Source organism: Cannabis sativa, chromosome 3 (assembly GCF_029168945.1).
Source record: "Cannabis sativa cultivar Pink pepper isolate KNU-18-1 chromosome 3, ASM2916894v1, whole genome shotgun sequence".
NCBI lineage: Eukaryota > Viridiplantae > Streptophyta > Magnoliopsida > Rosales > Cannabaceae > Cannabis > Cannabis sativa.
The window spans coordinates 42,396,078-42,418,374 of record NC_083603.1 but is presented as its reverse complement, the minus strand read 5'-3'; the positions used below and the strand labels follow the sequence as shown (position 1 = coordinate 42,418,374).

The window sequence follows — 22,297 nt, the reverse complement described above, 5'->3', positions numbered from 1 at the left end:
TGCCTAGGACCCATCTAGCCCAGAGGCCCAAAAAAAAAAATATTTCCCTTTTAAAATTATACAATTTTTTAACTGATTTTGAAAAATACCATATTTTTTTCTATATACGGACCCAAAATAATTTTTTTTTCTATGGCCCACTAAATTACAGGGCCGGCCCTGCCTCCAATAGTAGGTGCTTTGTCTCGTGGCTAAGTACACATGTTCTTAGGTGTCCACCACAAATCGGTATACTAGGAGGTGTAGCCTTGGTCAAATTTTCAGCAAAGTTTTCTTATATAAATAGGAAAATAAATAATACATTAAAGGTATAAATAAAAAAACTCTATATTTATTTAACCAATATAATACAATATGATTTTAAAAAATATTTTCACACCAAAACAAAATCTTAACAATATTTCAAAAATACCACACATAATTAATTTTATTATTTTTACCAAATATACCAGGACTTTGCAAATAATATAGTCACATTTAACATTTATTTTATTTTTATTTTTTTTAAAAAAAACAATTTCCGTTGTAGCCACATTTCTACAATTTTCAACAATATTCTATTTAGAACCAAAAGAAATTTCATTTGAGAAAAAAGGAAAAAAAAAAGCTTGTAACCTCCAAAAGTGTGGCATTAATTCAATATGATGACCTATTCACACTCAAGACTGACTCAGCTTATTAGATTTGGGTTTTGAATTGATGAGAAAAGAAGAACGTGTAAATCAATCTCAAGCTCTCTTCACTTTTAAATAATTTCATATCAGTTTCAATTCAAACACTTTAGAACACACCATTACAATATTAGTAACATTCCATACCTAATAGTAATAATAACAATAATATCTTAAAAACTCTCAATAATTTAAGACAGAGAGATTACTTGAGATGAGTTTGCATGAATTTGACCAAGATAATAAAACAACAACTGGAACAGTGTGGTCATCCATAACCATATCCAGCAATAATTTTGACAAATAGAAAAAACCCTAGTAGTATATACATATGACTTTTTTTTTTCTCTTTAGTTTTTTGGAACCATAAATGAAAATTTTATTATTTTTATATATGTGGGTTTACTCTTTTTACAACTCATTTCCAGTACTTTTGACAGTTTGTTGTCTTTCTCTCCAATTCATAAATGATTATAAGAAAATTGTGTAATTTTAGAACCACACTATTTTACTCTTCCAACTACATGTACTAAAATTAATTTAATGTACTACCAAAGAAAACTGTATATATCTTTTAATAAATGAATATTATGATATATATATATATATAATATCATAACATTATTTGCCGTGGTCTCTAAAGTTCTCAGCAAATTTGCAGGGGTAATTAATAGACCACATAATATTTTGGATCATAAAGCAATGGGGTTGAGTTGCATTTAAGAGAAAATTCAACATAAAATTTGTGTTATCTTCGAGTTTTTTTACAAACCCTTTTATCATATCATATAAATCATAGGGTAAGTTTACACTAGTCGCTTAAAGGATTGTTTCGGTAGAACTCCTATCAATTTTGACATTCAAGATTTTTTTTTTAATTTAATTATTTTTCATAATTGTATATATTATAGTTATTTAAAATCATATTTAAATTTTAAAAAAATTATAAATAATTTACAATACCAAAAATATAATTTACAAATTTTATTGTACGTACGACTGTTTTTTTTTTAATACACATAGTAAGTAACTATTAAACTTTATTTTCGGCATTGTAAATTATTCAAAAAATTTTAAAAAATTTACAAGTAGTCTCAAATAGCTACAATAAATGAACGCGATTATAAAAAAAATTAGACTAAAAAAATTTTCTAACTAAAATAGATAAAAATTAGGGGGTCTATTATACAAAAATTTCTTAAATTGTATTATTAAGACTTAATTTTGTTTTATTTTTTAAATATACATAAATTGCAATTGGTTATAGAAATTATATGCTACTACTTTAAAATGTTGAAAAATATTATATTTTTGTTAGAGTTAAAGCAAGTTAAGTTCAATAGTATATCTATTAACAAGTACTCATACAAGAAATAACACATATCTAACATCACAAAACCATAAAAATACAATTAAAAACAACTAATATCTATAAATATATGTATATTAATACACATAATAAAAGCTTTGTATTGTATTACTTAATAATCTCAGTAATGAATTGTTTTTACTTTGGTTGGTAGTCACGTACGTATGTGTCTTTAAAAGATTCCCCCAACTATTTTTCTCTTCTTCTATAAATGCCCCTCATAACTTTCACACTCTTTCTCTCTATATCAGTTACCCTCTTTTGGTTCTTTTCCTCACTCTCTCTCTTTCTCTCAAAAATCTTCCAATGGAGACCAACCAAGCCAAGCTCCACCAAAACCCACCTCAAAATACCAAAGACCTTTTCCATGGAGCCCAAATTTGCTTGAGAATTCTCGCTTTCGCCACCACATTGGCCGCCACATGGACCATCCTCACCAGCAAACAGACCATTCTCATCATCGGCATGTCCTTCTCCGCTCGCTATAGCTACTCTCCCGCTCTCAAGTAAGAAATAATAAGTAATTGGTGATCAGTGAAGTAACCCATATATTTTTTTTTTAACGCGGCTTGCTCTAACAATTTCGTTTTATTATTAGGTTTTTGGCCTTGGCTAATGGGATTGCTTGTGCATTTTCCGCGATATCTTTCGTCTTTGTCGTCTTTCTCCGCCGCACTTTCTTCAATCCAGCCAATTACTTCTTCTTGTTTCTCCATGATTTGGTATTTTTTTTAATAACTCGTGTTCTTATATATGGTTCAATATTTTTAAGGGGAGTTATATTTGCACCCCATAAAATTATAAATACACCCTATTATTAAAAAAAAATAAACTTAAATAAATTTTAAAAATTACTCTTAATATTTCTTTTAAATTTTTTTCTCACATTATTTTATGTTAATTTCAATACTTATTTTGATTTTAATTTTATAATTTTTTCTAACTCATGTATATTTTTTTTTATTTTTTTTTAAGAAAATTTCATATAATTTTTTATTTTTAATTTTTTTGTCATAATTTTTAAAATATAATTTAATTTTGTTTGATAGGTATATATTTTAAAAATATAAATTGAAAGAAAAAAGTTAAAAATACTTAGTAAAATTAAAAATATAAATTTTATATTAAATAAAAATTATTAAAATGGGGTGTACTTAGAAATTTTTGGGGTGTAAATAAAATTTCTCTATTTTTAAATATTTTCAATGTGGGACACATTAATATACTCTTATTAACTTTTTGTATGTGTGTGAATGTTATAGGTGATGCTTTTGTTAGTCCTGGCGGGATGTGCGGCGGCGACAGCGATCGGCTACGTGGGGGAGTACGGTAACAGCCACTCGGGTTGGTCGCCAATTTGTGACCATTTTCATAAGTATTGTAAAAGAGTTACGGCTTCTCTTGCAGTCTCTTACTTTTCTGTACTCTTCTTTCTTATGCTTACTATTATTTCAGCTTCTAAGTCTAGACAAATTAAAGTCTAATTAAAAATGTTACTCTCTTTATTAAATATAAATATTAGTTTTTGTTTTCTTAAAAAAAAACAGGAAAGTAAAAAAACAATCTTTTGTGTAGTTGGAGAAAAAGAAAAGGTTGTTTTTAATTATATATATATGGAGAGTGTTAATTATTATACTAATAAAAAAAAGGTGTTCTCTTATAATGTAATATGCATTCTCTTTTTATTTGTCCATGTTCTTTATTTTATTTTATTTTTTATCTAATTTATGTGAAATTATGAACCTAATAATAATTTTGCTATCTGTCAAAATGAAAACAAAACAAAGAAAAAGTTTAAAGTAGTTCTCCTAATTCAGATCTACACTAGTAGTCTTTGACTCAAGTTAGCTGAAAATCTTGACTTTCTTGGCCAATGTACAAACAAAAATCACAGCTTTACCAATATTGATTCAAAATGTGTGTGTGTTTTTTTAGTTATAAAGAATTTGAAAATTAATAATTAATATGTTAAAAAGATTGTCGTTACAAAAAAAAAAAAATTATATTTAGTCAAAATTTATGATTAAAAGTAAAAAGTTATAATTAATTATAAATTATTATTTTGTGATTAAAAAGTTCGTGACTAAAAGTATTAATTACAAAAATTATAAGTTATTGTAATTAAATATATTTTTAGTTATAATACTTGTTGTGACTAAAAATAATTTAATAACAATTTGTATTTAAATACTATATTTTAATCACAAGTAATTTTTATTGTGACTAAAATTATATTTAATTTTTGTAACTAAAAATTTATCACTAAATATAACTGTTTTATAGTTGTGTACTCCCATTATTTGAGTTGATGAACGTTATTAAAAGCTATATATTTTCTTCTTAACAAAAAAAAAAATATATATATTTATATAATTTTCTCCCTATTATTTATGGGAGGTAACTCACTCCAACTAAATTTTTTCCTTAATTTATTGTTTTATTAATGAAACTTCCACTTTTGTCATTTTTATTGTTTCTTTCTACCCTTGAAAGTAAATCTTCAATAATGAAATTGAAAATAATAGGATTGAACTAACTACTTATCAAACAAAATAAAGAAAAAAAATAAATAATCATTTATTATATGTAGTATAATAAATGATGATCTTAAATGGTACTCAAGCAAGGGGACACAAAAGTCCAAAAAAATGAAACAAAGAAATATATAAAGGATATGTAGTTAGATGGGATGTTTGGTAATTTATTTTGAATTAAGAAGCTACAATAAATAAGCTTTAGAAAGAGAGAATCAGTTTGTTTTTTCTTAAGAGATTAGTGGTAAAAATCTGTATTTATAAGACATAAACTAAAGTCTAGTTTTCTTTCTCACCGTGTTCGATGTTGTGGGCTTTATAAGGTGGGCCCGAGTTTGGGGTCATCAGGGACCCAAATAAAAAAAATTATTTTAAAAATATATATATTTTAATAATTTTCAAAAATATCATCTATTCTTATAATAAGGACTAAAAAAATTTATTTTTTCTAAGGCTTAATACAATTCAAGATGGCCTTGGTCATAAGATTCTTAGACTATGTTTGGTGAGAAGAAAAAAAAAATATGAATGAAGAGTTTAGAGAAAATGGGTAATAAGAAAGATAGAGATAATAGTTGTTTATGTTATCATTTGTTTAGTTGGGATTAAAGTTGTAAGGATGGACAATTTATCATTATTAATACATTATATATTAGGAATAATTACATAATGATTTATTTTTTTGTAAAAAAAATTATATTTTTACATTTAAAGAATTTTTTTTTTTATTTTTACAATTTTATATAAGTACAACCCGAAAACAACAAAAAAATTATATAAAAATAACATAAAAAAACAACAAAAATAACATACAGATAACAAAAGATCAACAACAAATTAACAAGAATACAACATAAAAAGACCGTATTTTCTATAAATAAAATTAAAAAAATTATGAAAAATATTTAAAATTTCGTGAAACTATATATTTGTAATTTTTTGTTGTTTTTGTGTATTTATGAAATAATCTCTATATATTATTTCTCAAGAAAATATATTTTATTTATTTATTATCTTTTTCTTCCATTTCCCTCTTTTTTGGAGGGACTCTATGCCTCTCTTTTTCTCTCCCCTTAACCAAACATAGTGTTACTATCACTGATTTGTGGTCGTGGCTTTTTAATGTCCGTCGTTGTCGTATTTTAATGCTGTTTTATTATGTATTCGTCGTTTATTGCATTTGTTGTCGTTTTCAAGAATGTGTTTCACATGGTGTCGTTTATATGAATGTGTATCAAATATTGTCGTTTATTATTCATTTCTTTTGTATGTCCTTTTCAATATATGCTTCACTTCTTGTCGTTGATATAATAATATTAGGTAGTTTTATTTGTACTTTAAAATTTTATAAATAAACTTTATTTTATATAAAAATATACATATCTTTAATTATATTATTTTTTTTTTTAAATTTTTTTCTTACAATTTATACTTTTAAAAAATATAGTTATGGAACAAAAATAAATTATATTTTAAACATTATAATATAAAAAATTAAAATAAAAAAGTATGTAAAATTTTATTAGAAAAAAAAAAATATACATGATTTAAAAAAAAAAAGAGTGAAAATAATATTAAGATAAGTATTAAAATTAATACAAAATAAAGTGAGAATTTAAAAATATATATTAAAAATAATTTTTAAAAATATATATTAAAGTATACTCATCATTTTATGGGGTGTTGGTGGCCGGATGTTGGTCGTCTGGCTTAAGCAATAGTTCTCACTAGAAAGAAGAAAGAGAAGAGAACGAAAGCCTTTGTCGTCGAGTACAAAGAGAAAGAGAGAGTGAGTTGCTGATGGCGATGGAGCTTTGGCAAGGCCGCTTTTGGAGGTGGCGGCTAGGGTTGAGCTGATTGGAGAAGGAGAAAGAGAAAGTATCGGCTACAAAAATAGTTTATAAGATTTTAAAAACTTTTTGTAAATATATGGTAAACCTGTCTATATAAAAACCAAAAAATAAAAAATACCATAAAAATGACCAAAATTAAAATTGCCACAACACTTGTAAAAATTTATATTTAGTGTAAATTTCTCTAATTAATATTTCCGTAAGTTCAAAAATACAAGAAGTGGGATTATGTAGCCTAATAAGCTAACTGCTTAAATAACAAACCTAGTTATTTTTTTTTTATTACAGAATATGTAAAAGTTTTGGGTCTTGGATTTTAGTGGGTTCTTGGTACGGGCCTAGCCAGCCTTAACCCTGAGCCAGAACAGCCTTTAACCCAAAGTTGTAACCATCAACTCCCATGTGATCCTTTGTTAAATATATTGCAATAATTAATTGTTTAAAAGTTGACAAGTAGTGTCCATCACTACTTTCAGAACATTATATTGTTATTGATACAATTTAACATTAAATTCAACACATTTAAATTTAATAAGTTACAGGAAAAATTGCTAATTACTAGTAAGGCGCCACATCATGGTAATATTGGACACTTATATGACTTTTGGTTGGAGATAATAAATTGAAATGGAATGGAAAGGAAATGAAACAATTTTTATTGAGATATTTTTTCTATCATTTTGTTAGAATTTCTATTCTATTTTGAAATAGAAAGAAATATCATTTCAATGTAGGATGAGAAAAAATTTAATAATTTTGTTATTATTATAAAATAATATAATATAATATAAAGTAGATGAGAAGAAAGAAGAAGAAGATGAAGAGAGAAAGAGAAAGTGAATGAGAATTTCTGAGTTGTTTATTCCAATGGGGTGAACCCCTATTTATACAAATACAAGAGTGAGATATTAAGAAACTAAGAAAAAGGAAACTAAGAAAAAGGAAACTAAGAAAAAGATGAATGTTGATTACAATTAATGGTAATAAATAAAAGATTTGGACATCCACATAATTATTAATATTTATAACACTCCCCCTTGGATGTCCATAATAACTGCCTTATTAAAAATCTTGCTGAAAACTTGATCAAAGGAAAAAGAGTATAGTGTAAACTAACTCCCCCTCATTTAGGCATTTGTGGAGATCTTCTAAACGACGAATTTTGATCTTATCTGCCGTCTTCTTAAATGTTGATGTTGGTAATAACTTTGTGAATAAGTTTACAAGATTGACACTTGATTAAATATGTTGAACACCAATATGTATTTTCTTGAAGCGTATAAAGAAGAATTTCGTGGAATGTGTTCTAACTCTATCTCCTTCAATGTACCTCCTTTTAGTTGAACGATGCAAGCAGTATTATCCATAGAGAATTGCTTGGGTTGATACTTCTTTATTGAGTGCAATCCATATGTTTCCCGAATATGCTATGTCAATGTTCTCACTCACACACATTCTCTATTTGCTTCATAAAATGCAAGTATGTTAACATGATTTATAGTTGCCTCGTTAAAAACCTTGCCAGAAAAACCCAGTGGGACAAAATCTGAGCTAGGGAAAAAGAGTACAATATATATTTCATATTCATAATTATTTGCAAGTTGCGTCGTTAAAAACCTTGCCAGGAAAACCCATTGGGACAAAACCTGAACTAAGGGAAAAAGAGTGCAACATGAATATGTCTCCCCCTCATGCACATATGATCCATAATTCTTTTGGTGATAATATATCTCATAAGATTATTGTTATCACTTTTAAAATATCACCATATATAATATTTGATCATATATTTTCTATAACTCTTCCAGAGTATGTATGGACTTCTAAATTATAGATGAGGGGTTCGTGGAACATTAATATTTATCCAACTAATTGTATCATTCATGTGTATATACAATCTTGTTCATACTAAAATTTAACATTTCAAGTAGATATGAACATAACACATTAATGATAATATAAATTTCATTTGTGACAATGATGGTACTCCAAGACCATATATTTATTTCATCTTGTTTTATGATCTTAATTTCCATATCAAATGATCATATATCTATAATTCTTGATACATATGAAGTACTTCAGGACTTCAATACTAATGAACAAACTTTATACATTTAATATTTCTCGATATACAAAAGAAATAAAAGTTTGTTCTTCAATTAATCAAAAACTCTTCAAGAGTCTATCACAACGTATAATTTACGTATTTATACTGCATAGACAACCATACGTATTTTTCAAACAATAATTTACTTACATGTCTTTATTTCATACAAAGATCTTTGTCATGTAGTGCGCGCGACTTTGAATTTATATCACTTAAGACATGTATTAAATTCTTTTAGAATTTTTAGATAAGGCTTATTTCAAATTCTCACTATATTAGGAGCTCCAAATAAATAACCTTTTGTTGCAACATTTATGTGACGCTTATAAATCCTCATAAAATATATTCCAGGCTATAATCAAATCATGATTATATTTTCTCAATATTTAAGCCTTACTTCAATCAATCTCATGTCTATGCAAACTTTGTACAACAATTCATTATGTACAAATACATATATGCAAATTTCTCATTAGAAATATTTATTTGCACACCCTACAGGTCTTACTTCACTTTATGTGAGTAAATTTGCCTGGATTGCGTCATAATATTTTGGCCAAAAATCAAAATGTATGTCGATGATTCTCGACAAATCTAATACCATGATCCTTGCTATCTCATGTTAGTTTATTGCATATGCAAACATTCAATATTTATTGTCGACAAAAATTTTAATAAATGATAATTTCCTCCCATATTGACATAACTTATAGAGATCTCTTTAAATTATATATTTTTCAAATATGTTTATCATTTATAGGTACCTATATAGAATCACTTCAGGGATTCAATTATGATCAAATGTGTTATGTCTAACTTCTCTTGGGAGTCTTTTCGAGTACCGTTTTCATCACGGTTATCATTTTAATGCTTTATAACATTAAGGTATCTCCATGAGTACCTCTAGATTTAACAATCATAGGTAAATCAAATGAACATTTATTAATAATTTCTACATTGTTCATTTACGCTTCAGGCGTTTTCAACTCATTCTATCTCAACTTTGAATAATATTGATTTGCAGTTGGTATATATCATTTTGAACTATATTGTTCTTATATACTTTGTGCAAGGATCATTTTTCAAAAATTATCATCGATCCCAACTGCTTCTCTCCCCCTGATCGAGAGAATTTTTAAAAATTGTGATATCTAATAATATTAATATACCTGTAGGGATTTCAGTATATCACAATGAATCAATATTTGTTTAAACTCATATATACTATATGACATTGAACTTCAGGTTCAATAAACTTCAGTTTTAAGTTCAATCCTTATGAACTTAATTCATTTCTAAGAATGAGTCATACATGTATAATTAGAAATACATAAATTTACACATTTTGTAAATGCATGATCATATAATCTTATCACATCGATAAGAAACTATGCAATAAAAATCTAACAATGGCTCAAGATTGTTAAAGAAATATAATTTAAATATTTTCTATGTGCAAATATATGCACATTCTTCTTTTGAGCCTTATAAATTAACAATGAGAAGAATCTTCTGGTTCTTCAACAAAATTTAGTCAAATTCTTTGACAATTTATTGCATATGATTGATCATGTCAAAAAATTCAATTCATGAACTTCAAGTTCACTATAATTTGTATTTCAATGAAACTTTCAAAAGGTAATGTAAATTCATTACAACATAATCATTACAAGTTTCATTTTTATATACATGAATAATATAATTATATTATTCTCCAAAACATATACACTCTTCAGGAGTCACTATTATGTTTATCAAACTTTATATTTCTTCAGGAATCACTATCATCAATTCAATGATGTGTATAATTTAAAGATACATGACAACTTCATCATGTTATTGTAATGGTTAAATAGATATAACCATAATATATCATTCATTTTTCCTGGTATCTTTTTAACAAGTCGTCTAATTTATTAATAGACTATTCATCAGTCTAATTATCATGACTTGATATATTATATATTTAAATGTACAACCAGTACATACAATAAGCTATTTCTTATTACTTTCATAACTAGATAAAAGTTATACATCAGGTACATACAAATATATTTTACTACTCCAAGTAGCAATTGTATGTAAGACTTCTTCAGGAAGCTTTTCAAATAATCATTTTGTGATTCTTTATCACTTTGATTATATTAAATCACTAACGAATATTAGTAAATTATATATCCACTTTTGGGAATATGCAAACTGAATTAAATAGTAACTATATATACATATTCTGTACCAACAATAGTTTGAAACTATTGATTTTAAGAAATAATAAAATATGTATATATTAATTTGCTTCTGGCATTACCAATATATGTGAAATCTATATTCTTTGAAATAGAATTTCATGCCTATTCATTCTCTTTAGGTAATGATATTTAAATATTCTAAATGTACAATAAGTTTGTACAATTCACATTCTATTAAATAATCAAGTATACTTTTATCTTGATTATAAGTGTGTCCGTACTACAGGTACGCGACTACTATTATTCAATTCCACACATGATATATAGATTTTATGCACTTTGATTGTGTGTGGTAGTTCATCTTTTGGTTGTTTCCAATTTCTTCTGGAAATATTTGAGTAGCAAACAATGCCATTGATTATTTAAAATCATTACATTCACTTCGGGGAATGACGTTGAACAAGTAGAACATTATTATAAATTTCTTAAAAATTTATTACTTGTTCATATATAAAAAGAAATTACTCAGCAATTTCTTTAACAATATTTCAAAGAATATATGAATGCAATTTTTGCATAGTCTCCAAGATGTATGCAAAATTTAATCTTTAATATATGTCAGATTCAATAATTTCCAACATTGCAAGTAATAACAATGTATAATAACATGACTAATACGAGTAACCTTTAAAAGTAATTGAATTCAATTCGTATCATTCTCTGCAGGGAATGATGAACAATAAATACATGTCTCATGTATTTAAATAACATTAGTCATGCTCATTGTTATTCTTATACTTTGATGTTTCAATGCAATTTTCTTAACATTCTTTTTAGGTATTCAAAACCCACTATAAAATTGCATCAATAATAATCATTTTTAATGATTCTTTAGTTGTATTTACATAAATACAATCATTTTTTTTTTTGACAAATATAAAACATTTACTTCAGGAAATGTTTGTCAAAATCTATATCGATATTAGATTACTTTTCATTGTCCTCAAAGAATACAAGAACATATATATAAATATGTATTCATCTCTTTCATTATATATCCATCAACTATATAATGAATATTACGTTTGCATAATCTTCAGAATATATGCAAGATTTTATTGAGGACGCATAATCATCAAGATATATGCAATATTTTATCGAGGATGCATAATATTCAGGATATATACAATTTTTTTATCGATGATGCATAATCTTCAGGATATATGCAATTTTTTATCGATGATGCATAATCTTCAGGATATATGCAATATTTTATCGATGATGCATAATCTTCAGGATATATGCAATAGTTTATCGATGATGCATAATCTTTAGGATATATGCAATATTTTATCGATAATACATAATCTTTTGGATATATGTATAATTTATATAGATTTTCTCTATCATATTATAGGCACACATATATTGTAAATATTATGAATGATAAGAACATAATATATATATGAAATTAATAATAAATATATAAAAACATATACATACATATATAATATATAGATATATAGATAAAAAAGAAAAAGGAAACCAAATGATTCTTGAAATTGTTTCAGTCAGATGAGTATATATATAAATATATATTTAGTGTATCGTGACTTTGAAACAATTCAAGAACTTTAACAAAATACTTACATTGGGTCTTAGGCAGAGATTCATGCTTGAAGCTTGGGCAGAGACTCGTGCTGATAACGTATTATAAAATAATATAATATAATATAAAGTAGATGAGAAGAAAGAAGAAGAAGATGAAGAGAGAAAGAGAAAGTGAATGAGAATTTTTGAGTTGTTTATTCCAATGGGGTGAACCCCTATTTATACAAATACAAGAGTGAGATATTAAGAAACTAAGAAAAAGGAAACTAAGAAAAAGATGAATGTTGATTACAATTAATGGTAATAAATAAAAGATTTGGACATCCACATAATTATTAATATTTATAACAGTTATGCGATTTAAATTTAATTCCATTTTATTCATATTATTTCATTTCTATTTCTTTTATTCATTCCTTTTAACCGCCACCTTAAGGCATCTCCAATGTAATACTAAAAAAATAATGTATTGCTACACATTTAAGAGTATCTCCAATGAAGAGCTATTAATGTAGTGTATTGTTATTTTTTAGAATATTTTGTTAAAAGTTAACTCCAATAACCATGTAAAATGGATACCAAATTTGGTTCAAACTAAAAATTGTGCCAAATTTAAAACAAAAGAAAATATATGTGATAAATACTACATTTTTTATTACTTATTTGCCACTCATTAATACTATTCATTAATAAAAAAAAAGTTTTCTTATTTATAAGTTATTAAAATTTTTTTTAAGGATTTGAGACAGGACAATTTGGCACTACTTGGCAAACAAGCATGGAGATTAGTTAGTAGAGTTTTCAAGGCTATATATTTCCCTAGTGGTTCTTTCTTGACTACTACTTTAGGAAATAATTCTAGTTATATTTGGAGAAACATCTTGGAATTCAAGATCTTATTAAAGCTGGTGCTAGAAAGAGTATTGCTAGTAGAATTCAAACATCAATTACTGAAGATCCATGGCACCCTGATGATGATTTCTCTTATATTTGTACTGTCCATCTTGGTTTGAAGAATCATTCAGTTGGAACCCTCTTATGTGTAGATAAAAATGAATTGATGCTGACTGATATGAACCCTGATTTTTGGAAGATTAATGTTCAACCGAAGGTTTTACACTTTGGTTGGAGGGCTATTACAGGGACACTTGCAACCAAGGTTCAACTCAATATAAAACATGCAAATGTTAATTAGGGATGTACAATCTGCAACATTACAGATGAATCTATTTTGCATTTTGCTATGTCTTGTTGGCACAGATGTTTACTTAATATTGCAGCCTTATCTCAGCAGGGTTTTCATGACTGGTTTCAAGCTTTAGTGAAGATTAACAACAGTGACCAGATCGAAGAAGCTTTAATGGTAGATTGGGCTATTTGGAATGCTAGGAAAAACCTGTTGTGGAACCAGAAATATTGACAGCTGCAATGGCAAAGTGCTCAACATAACAGACTTGAACCTCTCTTAATTCACAATGAGTTAAGAATTGAGGTGGAGCACTAGACTAAACCAGCGATTAACAAGGTAAAGATAAATGTTGATGGAGCTATTTTTGAGGCTACAAAATTATGTGGTTTCGATTTCATAGCCCGAAACAGTTCTAGTGACATAATCGAAGCTGTTTCTTCAAGTAAGGGAGGCCAAGTTTCCCCTGAGATTGTGTTAGGACCTAGGATTAGTGTGGTGTTCTAACATATATTAAATATAAGGGTAATTGGGTCATTGTATTAAGGGGAGTGTTTGAGTGAGATTACAATAGTATATATAGAATACTTAGGAGGATTGGTGGGTATGCAATGTTTTGAGTAAATACTCTAATTGCACCAAAGGAGCCTAAGGGCTCCTATCTTTTGTAATTGAATTTCTCAATACATTTAATATACAATTCCTACTGTTTTGCTACTGTTTGGCTACTGTTTTATTGAGTTCTTGATCCGAAGATCTCGGGGCTTATCAATTGGTATCAGAGCGAGTGATTCCGGTGGAGGCCGACTACTCGAATGGAGGAATTAGAGGAACAGTGGAGATCGGAGGCTTATGATCGTAACTCTGAATTTGATACACTGGAGGACCTTGCTTCGCTTTTGGATCAAGTACTTCTTGGGCAAGTAAGGCTACTCCGCCTCTCCCGAGATCTTCGAAGTCATGTCACAACAAGATCGGAGGACAACGACCTCAATGAGTGGATCCACCAAGCGGTGCAATCTGTTCGGGTTCGCAAACAAGAAGGAATCCGAAATTGCCACGCGCCGAACCTAACTCCTGGATCTCCTTCAGCAATAGATACGGAGGGTGAAGGTGATGGAAAGATGAAATTAGCAATATTAGAACACAAACGAGCCTTTGCTAGACTCGACAGCTTCAGAAAACACAAACGGCAGGCAGCTATACAATCGGAGCTCGTAAATGAAGAGTCTCTGCCGTCTGTAGCATCGGCCGAGCGATTCGAAGTTGCGGAGAATATCGCCGAGATGAGGAAGGAAGAGGCGTGGCTACTGCTGGAGGAGTTTTCTGAGCAAAAGAATATATTAGCCCCGGCACCAAATCTGGAAGTTGCTCCACGGGGTTCGCTCGCACCTCGGAAACGAACGGCAGCACCATCATGTCATGAAGCGATGGAGAAAAACCAGCAGCTGAAGACGTCGCCGGAGAAGAGGGACGAACTGCTGCTGGTGCCACGGCCGATCCAGTTGTGGGCAGTGACGGAGCCGAATCCACAACGGAAGTCGTCGCCGGAGTCGGAGAAGACGGAGGCGTGGACGATGGAAGCTTCGCCGGAGATTCAGAGGTTGAAGACCACTTCCCGAGGAGCAGTCGCACGTGAGGGTCGGCTGGCACAGAAAATGATGGAGGGGAGGAGCTTCTTTGCACTCAAACCCTACCAAGTAAGGCCCAAGCCCAATTTCTTAAGACTTACTTCAGCTTTGGCCCACAAGAGTAAAATTAACCCAATGGGTCAATTTGATTTACTTACTCCATCTTGGGCCCAGTCATTCCAAAGTCTATATGGCTTTGACCAAGTTGTGGTCATGGCTCAATTAATTACTTCAGCTTTGGCCCACAAGAGTAAAATTAACCCAATGGGTCAATTTGATTTACTTACTCCATCTTGGGCCCAGTCATTTCAAAGTCTATATGGCTTTGACCAAGTTGTGGTCATGGCTCAATTAAACAAAAAATTGGGCCATTTTATTTTTAAAGGGGTGCAACTTTGGATGTCCTACCCAAAATGTTACATTCACAATCATGAGACAAGAGATGGGAAAGAACACTTGAAAGTGACTTTTTTGCTCATAAATGGTGAAGGTTGTCATGTTATTGGAGGCAAAAATAAAATACCTTTGGTGGATGAGAAGTTTAACCTGGGTGCTTTACTAGTGCCATTCAAGTATTGGGTTTTTGATAGAGGGCGCCAAACACGACTCCAACCAACCAAGGGTGCATCGAGGACACGTCAAAATACCACATTACTAACTTGGTTCTTTGACAGAGGTCGCATACAACATAGGGCTCTAGATTTGAGTGAATTCATCAATCACCTTGAGGACAAGGTGAAACTCGGGCGGCCGGTAATGTTAGGACCTAGGATTAGTGTGGTGTTCTAACATATATTAAATATAAGGGTAATTGGGTCATTGTATTAAGGGGAGTGTTTGAGTGAGATTACAATAGTATATATAGAATACTTAGGAGGATTGGTGGGTATGCAATGTTTTGAGTAAATACTCTAATTGCACCAAAGGAGCCTAAGGGCTCCTATCTTTTGTAATTGAATTTCTCAATACATTTAATATACAATTCCTACTGTTTTGCTACTGTTTGGCTACTGTTTTATTGAGTTCTTGATCCGAAGATCTCGGGGCTTATCAGATTGCAGAGTTGATTGGAATTAAAGAAGCACTTAGTTGGATCAAGGACAAAGCATGGCATGGTGTTTTGCTTGAAACCGACTGCCTTGTTGCAGTTCAAGCCATCCACAGTCAGGTATTGTTGCCTTCTACTTTTGGTATGCTGGTGCAAGACTACCAACAACTGTTATCTGAGATGATTCATATTAAGTTGTATTTTGTAAAGCGATATGCTAATAAGGTCACACATTTTCTTGCGTTTAATTTTTGTTATTTGTTAGGTCATACCTTTGATGTAAACAATTCTCCTTTTGAATTGTTAGACATTGTTTTAGCTGATATCAATTTTTAATAAAAGCATTACCATTAAAAAAAAATATATATAAATAAAGTTAATTATTTCGTATATTTTCAATATGTACTAATGGTAATGTTGACTTTTATAGTAAATTTGTACTTTGTGCATTGGAGCACAAATATTGGGCCAAATGTAATTTTATAGTATATTTTAGGTCAAATTTAATCCAAAATATACACCATCCATCGGAGATGATCTAAGAAAAAATAGTGTTCTAAAAATTGTACTAAATTTGGCACTTGCTAAAAATTGTGCTAAATTTAGCACTTGCTAAAAATTGTGCTAAATTTGGCATAAGATATAATATTGTGTCAAATTTAGCCCACAATAAATGATAATTTTTTTATTTACTATAATGCCACTAATTATTATAATTCATTGACTTTTACTAAACTTTACATTCTTTATTTACCATATTACTATTATTTAAATAATTAAAAATAATATTTTTTATACATATTCTCAATAAAATATTAAATGACCATATTAATTTTTTTTATATATATTTTACATCTTGTGTATTAAAGCACAATTATAAATAGTAGATCAAATATAGCACAAACATATTTTTTTATGTCAATTTTAACACAAATTTTAAATCTTTCATTAAAAATGATCTTAGTGCCAAAAATATTAACTAATAACAATGGACTCCTCATCAAGAAAAACTCTATCGTAACTCTCCCTAACTATATAGGATTATATAAATTATAATCAGAACCTTTCATTGCTTGCCTAAGGAATATTTTTTTTATCAAACTCAGCTTTGATCAACGTTAGAATGGATGCTAATTAAAGGAAGTTTCTTAGACAAATCACTTTAGAGAAAGAAAAAGAAAAAAGCTTTACAAATCCCAAAGGTTGGTTATGTGATAATCTAGATTAAGCTGTCATATGAATTTTACAACGAAAAAAAGGCCACAGAAGTAGTTAGTCTACCAATCTTAGAAAGTCAAAACTTGGGTAAAGGAAGAAGACTCTAAAAAGGCACAAATGACCTCTTTAATTAAGTTTTCTACTTTTTTTTTATAGTTAGAAGTATAAAATACGTATAAATTTTGTTTTATTTTTGAAAATTAATTTGAATATCATTATTAAAAAGAGATCTTTTTGTGAGTAATTTAAAAATCATGTAAATTATTTTAATTTTTTAAATAGTTTCTCAAAAGTCTTTTTGGGAAAAACTACTAATCCTAACTTCTTCCAAATGGACTTTTTTTTTTATCCAAACACATGTAGAAATACTTTTTTAATTCTTTAGAAGCTAAGACAGTTTGACAGTTAGTAGTCCCGTGATCCGTGAAGAGAAATACTGAGTAAACTGTGCAATCCCACATTGCTTGGGGATGGTCAAGTGTGATGATTGTGAGATTGTGTAAGTATGAGACTACATAGTTGAAGATGACTTAAATGGATATATTGGTACTACCTATATCAACAAGGTGCATCTTATTTTTCAGTAGCCCATCATGAAAGAATTTCACAGTTAAGCGTGCTTGACTTGAGGTAATTTCAGGATGGGTGACCTCTTAGGAAGTTTTCCCAAGAAGTGTGCGAGTGAGGACAAAGCATACTAAAAAACGCTCGTGTTGGTTTGTAGGGTCAGTCATCAGTCCATGAAACAACTAGAGTGACGTACTCGTGTATAAGACAAGATGGGTGATCTATTGAGAAGTTTTTTCAGGAAGTGTGCAAGTGAGGACAAAGCATGCTGAAAACACTCGTGTAGCCAGAGTGACATATTCGTGTATAAGAGCCATCATTCTCTTGAAGGAGGAACGTTACAAACAGGATGTTAGTCTTTTTTATTGTGCTATAAAAATACACACTTAGAAAAAATAAATAAATAATTGAAGAACAAACAAAAACAAAACACTAAATTCAGAAGTGGAAGAGATAGTAAGGTAGGTCCTCTAATATGTCGGTAGATGAGAACACCAAGAGAAGTTTTAGGCTATGGTGGTGGAACAAACCCACATGGTCAAGAACAAATTCACATGGTTCAGAATCAAATTCCCCTTCCAAGTAAAAAAGAATACATATACATAGAATTAGCTATACAATGATATGGGCAAATCATTGAAAACTCATCAAACTAGCAAATCAATTTTGAAAGGAAAAGAAATTCAATTAGTCCTTAATGACAGAATGGGACATATTATAGGTACATTAATGCTGGGCCAGAAATTTTGAAGTGGGATTATTGCACATGGTTTTGGTCTACTCTATAAATAATTATATATAGAGATAATTATTGTATATTGTATAGCTAAGCCATAAGTGAAATTAATCACAGTTGTCAGATATGAGAAGTTAATGACAAACTTAATTCATTTTTAAAATCAAATGAAAGAAAGTTTTCTCTTTTTCTTTTTCTTCTTCTATTTGTAGACTAGACTTAATTTAGAGGGTTAAACTTATTAATCACTAAGAGACACCATAACTGAATCAACTACACAGAGAATGTCTTAAAAGGCATTTATGAAATATGTGAATGAGATTTTATCAGCCAAAAAGGGTATATAGAGAAATCTAGTCAAATGTTCTATAATGTTTCATACCATGGTAAAGTTTTCAACTCTGACAAGAGAAAACTGTTTCAAGAAAATGAAACTCTTATCAATTAATGTATCAAAATAAATTCAACATGAGAAGAAAAAAGTTCTGATCTTTGAAAAATTGATAAGTGTACAACAATTGCAATAGAAGAAACTTAATTAGCTGCAATTTCATTATATTATTAAGTCTTTTAGAGTAATGTAAACAAAAAGAACAAGTACTCAAAATTAGTTAGGTAACCAAACTTCGAACATGTCTCTACATCAAGAAAAATGCTACTAATATTTCTCTACCACAAATAAACAGCAATTATCAACAAGTGGGGGGTAAAATGAAAAAAAAAAAGCAAACATCACAAGTTTTTTTTTTACATACAGTTCAACAAATCATCTTCATGTGTTTCTATATCCAGCTTTTTTTGTCATTTCAAGACCTTACTTTCTTTGTATTGGTCTTCTCTATTAAGGTCTAGCAAAAACACCCCAAATCTTGCCACGACCAAGGCTCTCCAAAAGCCTCTTAGACCCCTCTACTTCCATCTCAACAATCTTGTGCAAGTACTCACAAGCACCAGCAGCAACCATTTGTTTTCGACATTTTTTCGAATGCGAAAGTGAGGCCAATACAGAAACAGGATACTTCTTATCCAAATTCTGAATAGAAGGATCCAAAAGCTGAATTGCACTAACAATTCCCTTCTCATCTTTCTTAAACATCTTTCTATTTCCTGTATATAACAATAGATTAGACAAAGCTTTTGCAGCAGCTTCTTTCTCTGCAACAGCCTTACCATCCAACATTTTGATCAAAAGATTAATGCATCCACATTCCCCCATTTCTTTCCTGGTTTTCGAGCAAAAACCAAGCTCGAAAACAGCTCGAGCCGCCGCGATTCTTACACCTAAAACACCACAATTTAGTACTCCCACAAGACGGGGTATGAACCCATCTGAGCAAAGAACTTCAGCAACTGGTGAGAATGAAGCCAAATGCCTTAACAAATCAATAGCTACTTCTAGACTCTGAACAGAAGGTGCTGAGTCCCAGAAATTCTTCAAACACTCAATCCCACCTTCTTTAGCAATACAAAGTTTCAAACTTTCATCATCAGAAGCCAAATTACAAAGACACCCAATTGCATTTTCCTGAGCTAAAGCCGTCCCTGAACTTGCTACCCCCAAAAGGACCACGACCCCATTTTCCTCAACAAAATTCTCTTTGATTTCAGGGAAAGAGGCTAAATTTCTCAAAACCCCAGCTGCAGAAGCTTGAGAACCAGGTGTACCACCTTGACAAATCTCCAATAGAGATGAAATCCCACCTCTACAACCAATCGCTCTAGCGTTCTCTTTAGAGAAACTCAAAGCTTGGAGAGCCACACAAGCTTTCTCCTTACCGAACCCACTTCCAGAATCGAGTACCCTAAGCAAATGATTCAAGAGAAGCAAACCTTCTGCGATCAAAACGTGTTTGCTGCTATCAACCATTGAAACTCTCGAAATCGCCGCCACTGTTTTCTCCTTCATTTCCACCGAGCTCGAATCCATTAACCTAACCAAAACCGGAACAACGCCTTGAGCAACGGCGATCATCACGTTCTTATCGTCTTCCTGGAGAAGACCCAAAAGCGAGTCCATCGCCGAGTTTCTCGACTCGCCACTCCCAATCTGTAACCGAGTAATCAAATTCCTCGACTCAGATCGTACAACCTCCTTCTTCGACAACGAGCTGGAAACTGCGCCAACTTCGTGAAGAGCTCCACTCCTGATTAAAATCTCACCATCTTTAATCAATCGATCGAGCTTAGCAAGCACGGAGTCGAGGTCGCTCTGGGTCCTAAGCTTCCCCTCAGCCATGTCAGGACTCTGACACCTCTTGGCCAACAAAACGGCGTCGGTTAGTGTAACGGAGACCGAACCGAGAAGGTCAACGGAGAGAGTGTTGGATACAGAACCGGAGAGTGAGTCAGCGAAGTCTGTAAGCTGAGAACGAAGGTCATCAAGTTTGGCACGAATCAAAGCCCATTTGCCTTTGAAGTTTTGGACAAGTGGGATTTCTTCAAAAAGCGAAGTTAAAAGCTGGTTAGAGAGAACAATGGGGTCACTTTCTGGAGCTTTCATGGCGGAAGAAAGCTCAGAACCAAAAAAAAAAAAAGTAGTAAAAGCAATAAAACCCCAAAAATGAAAACAAAGAAAAGGTTAGAAAAAGTAGAAAGTTATGAGAGAAAGAATAGGGCTTTAGATATTCAGAGCCTAGAGAGAGAAAGTATAGTTAGTAGGGTATAGGGGAGTAGAGATGATGAAGAAGGAGAAGAGAGAAAGATAGTGTAGGAGCAGGTACAGGGTAGGGTAAGGTGGGGTCTTATTATTATAATTATTATAATAATAAGATTGGTTGTTGTGAATGTGATTTTGATAGAGAGGTTTGATTATTTGTGGTGTTTCTTGGTTTACGCGCCAATTTCAGAGCGTGATTCCCTCGCATTTTCCCCTCACTCACTTAACTTTCTGATTCTCTTTTTATTTATTTATTTCTTTCCATTTTCATTTTGTTCTTTGAATTTAATTTATTTTTGGGTAAAAGATATCTTCTTGATTTGTTTTAGCAATTTCAGTGCAAATATCTTTCCTTTAATCGAGGTTGTATTTAATACTTAGGGATATTTTACTTACTCTATAAGTGTAAATTATAGTATAAATATTTAAAATTTAACTCTCAGTTGTTAATAAATAGTTAAGTTTAACTTTTAACGGTAATAATATTTAAATTATATTTCTAAAATTTAAACTAATTATTTTAAAAAAAAAGTTTAAACTAATTCTCTTATTAATATATTTAAACTATTTTTTTTAAAAAAAATAAAAATTTAATGAGCTAAACCAATTAATTATTACTACGTGGCAATTTATTTAACACTTAGCAACTAGTTACTTACAAAAATTACTGCTCAAAATTGAATTTAAGTATTTATTTACAACTAAAAATTTTTATACTGCAAATTACTCATATATATATATTTATGTTCAAAGAGCACTCACAATATTTTTTTTAAAAAGAAAAGCTTTAAAATTTTTAAAGAATTGTAATAAAAATATGCTACAACAGATACTTTAAACTCTTTTTTTATTTTAAAGTTTCTTTAAAATACACTATTCATGCTCTATATTTAGAGAATACTATTTATTGTTCTAAAT

At 29.9% G+C, this 22,297-nt stretch overlaps 2 protein-coding genes across 2 annotated transcripts; one reads left to right on the top strand and one right to left on the bottom strand.

The window, feature by feature from the left end:
- Nucleotides 1-2,149: 2,149 nt before the first annotated feature.
- On the top strand, nt 2,150-3,708 carry LOC133035359 (CASP-like protein 1F2). Its single transcript, XM_061111171.1, has 3 exons — nt 2,150-2,546; nt 2,639-2,762; nt 3,303-3,708. The coding sequence occupies exons 1-3, from the start codon at nt 2,347-2,349 to the stop codon at nt 3,522-3,524; spliced, it is 546 nt and encodes a 181-aa protein (XP_060967154.1). The 5' UTR covers nt 2,150-2,346; the 3' UTR covers nt 3,525-3,708.
- Nucleotides 3,709-19,261: 15,553 nt separating this feature from the next.
- LOC133029079 (protein ARABIDILLO 2-like) lies at nt 19,262-21,710 on the bottom strand. The gene has a single exon (XM_061111170.1). The coding sequence runs from the start codon at nt 21,221-21,223 to the stop codon at nt 19,565-19,567; it is 1,659 nt and encodes a 552-aa protein (XP_060967153.1). The 5' UTR covers nt 21,224-21,710; the 3' UTR covers nt 19,262-19,564.
- Nucleotides 21,711-22,297: the final 587 nt, after the last annotated feature.

Bases quoted from the DNA above. Each gene is read 5' to 3' on its own strand.
- LOC133035359 (XM_061111171.1), top strand. From the start codon at position 2,347: ATGGAGACCAACCAAGCCAAGCTCCACCAAAACCCACCTCAAAATACC. The intron at 2,547-2,638 runs GTAAGAAATAAT...TTTTATTATTAG, and splicing joins AGCTACTCTCCCGCTCTCAA to GTTTTTGGCCTTGGCTAATG. The intron at 2,763-3,302 runs GTATTTTTTTTA...TGAATGTTATAG, and splicing joins TCTTGTTTCTCCATGATTTG to GTGATGCTTTTGTTAGTCCT.
- LOC133029079 (XM_061111170.1), bottom strand. From the start codon at position 21,223: ATGAAAGCTCCAGAAAGTGACCCCATTGTTCTCTCTAACCAGCTTTTA.